General features: G+C 45.2%; 1 protein-coding gene across 1 annotated transcript; it reads left to right on the forward strand.

The window, feature by feature from the left end:
- The first annotated feature begins 425 nt into the window (after positions 1–425).
- Positions 426–3,218, forward strand: LOC144133962 (uncharacterized). The gene is made up of 3 exons (XM_077667004.1): positions 426–658; positions 1,434–1,597; positions 3,106–3,218. Exons 1-3 carry the CDS (start codon positions 555–557, stop codon positions 3,216–3,218), a joined length of 381 nt encoding a protein of 126 aa, XP_077523130.1. The 5' UTR covers positions 426–554.
- Positions 3,219–5,006: the final 1,788 nt, after the last annotated feature.

Consider the following 5,006-nt stretch of genomic DNA (forward strand, 5'->3'; position numbering starts at 1 on the left):
GCGCGACTGCAGCACAACCAGAGGAAGGGGGGCAAAATACTCATATAAAGAAATGATAAAGCTACAAAATTGGAATGTAATCTGCCAATAGAAAAGAAAAAATATATTAGCACCTTGTTTTATTAAAGAGGTAAGTCATTTTATTAAAACCTGGCAAATTTTGTATTTTTGCAACACTCTTGACCTGCCCCCTATTCATGAGTGTGCGATGCATTACAGCGCGCCTTTGCAGGCCTTGTTTCGATACCCGGCTAACCCGGCCACAGTGGCGGGAGCTTACGAAGCGATTTCTTATCGCCAGCTGTCTGCGATGGCGCGCCTGGTAAAGCGTATAAATTTAGCTCGCTTGTGTCAAAATGCTCCTTTTGCGAAGTTTTCGTCGTCCTTGCACGTCGCTTCTTTGTCACCGTTCGGTAAGATTTGCACCCCGCTGCACCGCTGCGGCAGTTTTCTCGGTTTTGTCGTTTCCTTCGGCGTGCGGCCAGTGCGAAGTCTTTTTCCGTCTTTGCACGCTTCGCGCTCTTCTTTTGAAGCGCTTAGCGCTTCATTTCAAGATGAGCTTGCGGCATGTGAAGAAACGATGCTCCGTGGTACACTGCGACAGCGTGGATAGTACCATTGGTGTCACGCTACACCGATTCCCGCTGGACTTTCACAGGTGAGCTCTTGACAGTGTCGTCTGCTCTAGGTACAAGGCTAGGTATGCGCGATAGCTTCGATATGGTTTCGCCGGGCTGTTCGCTCGTGTTTCATAGCTGTAACCCGTTCGTGCGTACTTGGCTTCATGTTTTCGGGGATATTTATGTACTACACTGCAGGGCACACACTTTCAGTGCTGAGGTGTGCGAAAGAGGCCCACATTTTTCTAATTTATAGTGAGTTTCATGCAGCTGACTATCACCAACGTGAACTTCACACCGGGCTCTCAGGAGCAACCACGTGCACGCTACTGACCGGGAGGCCCATTTAGAACAAAGTTTGCTACCTGACAGCTCTGAGTACGACATTGTTTAGTTTTGCAAAACCATGAAGCCAATTTGAAGATCCCCTCGCAGCTGGGAGTATCGAAACTCAGCCTCGTGTATGTGCGCGGCTTTGAGGAGGCTTTAACTGGATTCGCTCAGCAGGAGTTATTGCCTGCCTTGGTATTGCTGTCCTACATATGCATGACTGTCAGGGTAATTTTAAACGCACTTCACTCTCGTCACTCGTTGAGCTTAGAAAAGCAGCTAGCCGCGTGGCATGAGGATGAGCGTTACCGCACTCTGGGGCGCAGAGAGCTTGGCGCGAGCATTTACTACCATAGTTCAGATGTAATGCTAGTATAATTTACTGCGGTTAGCAGTGACAGGAATAATGACGCATTGGCGTTTCGAGTATGCGTATTCCTTTTGGCGCAGTTGTATCTAACGTGCATGTTGCATCACGTCCAGGTGCCGAGCGTGGGCGCAGTTCTGCCGCAACGTCAGCCTGGAGAAGAAGGCGCCGTCGCAGCTACGAGAACTCAGGATTTGCTCGAGGCACTTCGAACCATCTGTGTATCTGCCGTCAGGAAGGCTGCGACACGATGCTTTGCCTACTCGAGCAAGCATTGCCGGTAATTTTTGTTATCAAACATTTAAGGCATTCGCCGATCTTGAAATGTCAGGTTTTGTGAAAAAATGAAATTTTTCCTTTTTGTCGTAACCGTAAACACTCTAGCGTCTTTTGCAAAACGAATTATGTATCTGTCTTGTGGCTTTAAAAATTACAGTAAATTTTTACCTGCACCCTGCTAAGCGAAAACGAAAATGGAAGTATCGCTTTCACGTGAGCACATATAATTATATATATATATATATATATATATATATATATATATATATATATATATATATATATATATATGTATATATATATATATATATATATATATGTATATATATATATATATATATATATGTATATATATTCCTTTTACGTCTCTTGTATGCACTGTACACTGTATGTGAGGTTCGTGACAAATGTCCAACATAGCATAGAATTAGGTTTGTGCTTGTGGTAAGCTAATGGCACAAGCTTATTAGGCGAAGTGTGCTCAAGCGAATTTCTGGGCACGAGTGCGGAAAAAGTACACTGACGGTGTGAATACTCTTGCCTGAGATTTCCGGTAAAAAAAGGATAATGGAAGTGGGATATTCGGTAGTCTGGTATGGCAAAGGGCTCCAAAGGATCTTAACGTGAGTCTGTCAGTCTTCCGGTTCAGGCTGTTTGATGCCGCTAGCCACTTCAGCAACGGAAACCAGGCGACTCTACATGTTTTGCAGCAAGTGGGAGTTGAATCTTTTATATTCACCGTGAAACCTTCTCTCATGAACGGTCCCTGTCGTGTCCAGAGGGCATTCTCGTCCTTCCTTTGATAGCTCAAAAGAAGTGAGGGGAAAAAAGGGCGAGCCTTCCTAAATGTTTGATGAATTTTAGTACTCCAGATCTTTGCTTTCTTGTTTGCAGAGCTTCTTTTTTCATCTTCAGTCTTATCAGGATGCAATCTTATGCCGACTTGGGCAAGGTACGCTTGGTGAAAAGCTTCTCGAGATATTGTGTGCTCATGTGTTATGTATCAAAGCATGCACTGAAAGATTATAGAAATGCACTAATAATTGTTTGTGTTGTTGCCTTTTACCTCAATATTCATGCTAGCGGAAGCCAATGTTTGTACAGGTTTTTATTTTTTGCGATAATTGCTTACGAATTCATTCTTGTTGCATCTCATTGCGTAGGCCATAGGCTGACCTGCATAAATCTGTAAACAATATGGGGCACATTACTTGATTTGCGAGCTATCGTTGTTTGTGTGATAGGCGAATTTCGCACTCTTCAAAGTAAAACATAGCATATGAAAATTGCAAATGATTTACTGGTGCTCCACAGCTGCTGATGACATCAAACTAATGTGCCTAACGATTAAGGGTGGTAAACAGAATTTTATTTCATTGGATAAGCATTTTTCTTTCTAGAGTAATGACAATGTGAACCGCATGCTGTGGAAGCTATAGTTCTTTGGAAATTATTTACTATAAAGGTACTGAATTCTCTTTTCTCTCCGCAATAATGTTGCCATTTCAGACACCTCAAGCGAATGCAGCAGCGACATGGACTGTTCACAATCTCTGAGCGAAACTTCGGCATCAGTGCGCCGGGCTGGAGACCCAGGTGAGCAGGGTTGTATGCATAACTGACATAAATCTTTTGAAAATGGTGACGACTGAAAGCTCATTGGACTGCTTCCTATGATAGCTGCTGTCTCCGGTGAACCTGTTTCCAAGGGGTACGTCCAGAGTCGGTCGTCCCAGTCGCTGCTACTCTTCCAAGAAGGTGATTGTTATTTCGTACCTGCTCGAACAGCCTGAGGAGGTATGGCTCAGAAATATGCTACAATTCCTTGTCTGTGCGCTATGCAGATGCAGATGGTGCCAGCCCTACTGGCTCTACGCTGAACCAAGCTTGTTCCCACGCCAGTGGCTTCATAATGGTTCAGTGTAAGTGTTAATTCCGCCTGTGGCGCTCAGTTATTATTTGTGCATTGTTGGGTTGCTGGCTTCCCTGTCAGAACTGTGCTGTCACTGTATTTTGTTCTTTATATTCTGTGGGCGCAGCTGACCACACATATGCAGGACCAAGCACTGAAGCAAGCGCTTCATCTCTGGAACCTGGCACGGCAGGGGTGGCCGCAACACTGTCAGCGAGTGCTGATCTGTCACCAGGAGCTCCGTTCAGCAGTTCGCCTCTTTTTTATGAAGGTTAGCAATTTTACGACGCTTTCGCAATATTGCGCACTTTTTGGTGCTACAGGACTACATGCAGTTATGACTAAACCCGACGTAGCAACTTATTGCTCTTCCGTCGACTCTGTACGTTGCAGGATCTTTCACCAGCCCCATCAATGAAAAGCGGCCACTGCAGAAACTTCGAGCCAAGCTCAGGCAGCTGCGTAACCGCAACAAGAGGCTGCAAGGACTGCTGCTTCAACGCCGTCGCATGAAGACCACTGCCGAATTGGTAGATAGTCTGCGTGAGCTGTTGCTGCTTTTGTTGAAGCTCAGTTAAAGATGCACAATGTCAGCAGGTTTGGCTGTCGATGGTGCAGCCAAAACAAAGCCTTTGCTTTAGGTTTATACTTCCACAGCCCAAAAGGTTACAGATATTGCAGGAAACTCCTGAAACTTCCATCTGTTAGGTCACTGCAGCTGTGGCTTGCACGCGTACCATTGAGGGTTGGATTTTATCTTGAAGTTTTTGATTTGATCGAGAAACGGGCAGCGTATTTTCCACGGCAAGACAGGGCTTGCACCATAATTTTTGATGAAATGCATGTTTCAAAGGAGCTGTCGTACAATCCAGTGCCGGACAGATTTGAAGGCCTTGAAGAGTACAGTGCAGCACAAGGTCCAAGTCTTGCAAACAAGGCGCTTGTGTTCATGCCCAAAGGAATATGTACGCCGTGGAAGCAGCCTCTTGGCTACTTCTTTGCAGATAAGGCAAGGCGATAAGGCAGCGCCTGCAACTGTTCTGTATGACCTCCTCTTCAAATGCCACAAAATGTTGGTTGGAGCTGGATTGCAGCCTGTGGCTGTGGTTTGTGATCAGGGGAACCAAAATGTTTCTCTGTTTTCGAAACTTGTGACCCCTGAAAAGCCGTACTTAAGTGTGAATGGTGAACCGCTTTTCTTTATTTTTGATCCACCGCATTTGCTCAAGTGCTTGCGCAATATGCTCTTCAAGTATGACTTCAGGGTAGGCAGTGACGCAATTAAAAGCTCGTACATACGACAGGCTTATGAGAAGGATCGAGAAATGCAAATTCGGTCCATCCCAAAGTTGAGTGCCCGGCACTTTAATTTAACTTTTGCTTCGAAGATGTCTGTGAAACTCGCAGCACAGGTATTCAGCAATCATTCCGCTGCTGCATTGTGCACATTGGTAACATTCCAACAGTTGCCATCAGAGGCTATCCACACAGCCAGATT

This window comes from Amblyomma americanum, chromosome 5 (assembly GCF_052857255.1).
Source record: "Amblyomma americanum isolate KBUSLIRL-KWMA chromosome 5, ASM5285725v1, whole genome shotgun sequence".
NCBI classification, from domain to species: Eukaryota; Metazoa; Arthropoda; class Arachnida; order Ixodida; family Ixodidae; genus Amblyomma; species Amblyomma americanum.

Excerpts from the sequence above, each read along its gene's own strand:
- LOC144133962 (XM_077667004.1), top strand. The coding sequence starts at position 555 with ATGAGCTTGCGGCATGTGAAGAAACGATGCTCCGTGGTACACTGCGAC. Across the intron at positions 659-1,433 it reads TTCCCGCTGGACTTTCACAG|GTGCCGAGCGTGGGCGCAGT; the intron begins GTGAGCTCTTGA and ends CATCACGTCCAG. Across the intron at positions 1,598-3,105 it reads TACTCGAGCAAGCATTGCCG|ACACCTCAAGCGAATGCAGC; the intron begins GTAATTTTTGTT and ends TTGCCATTTCAG.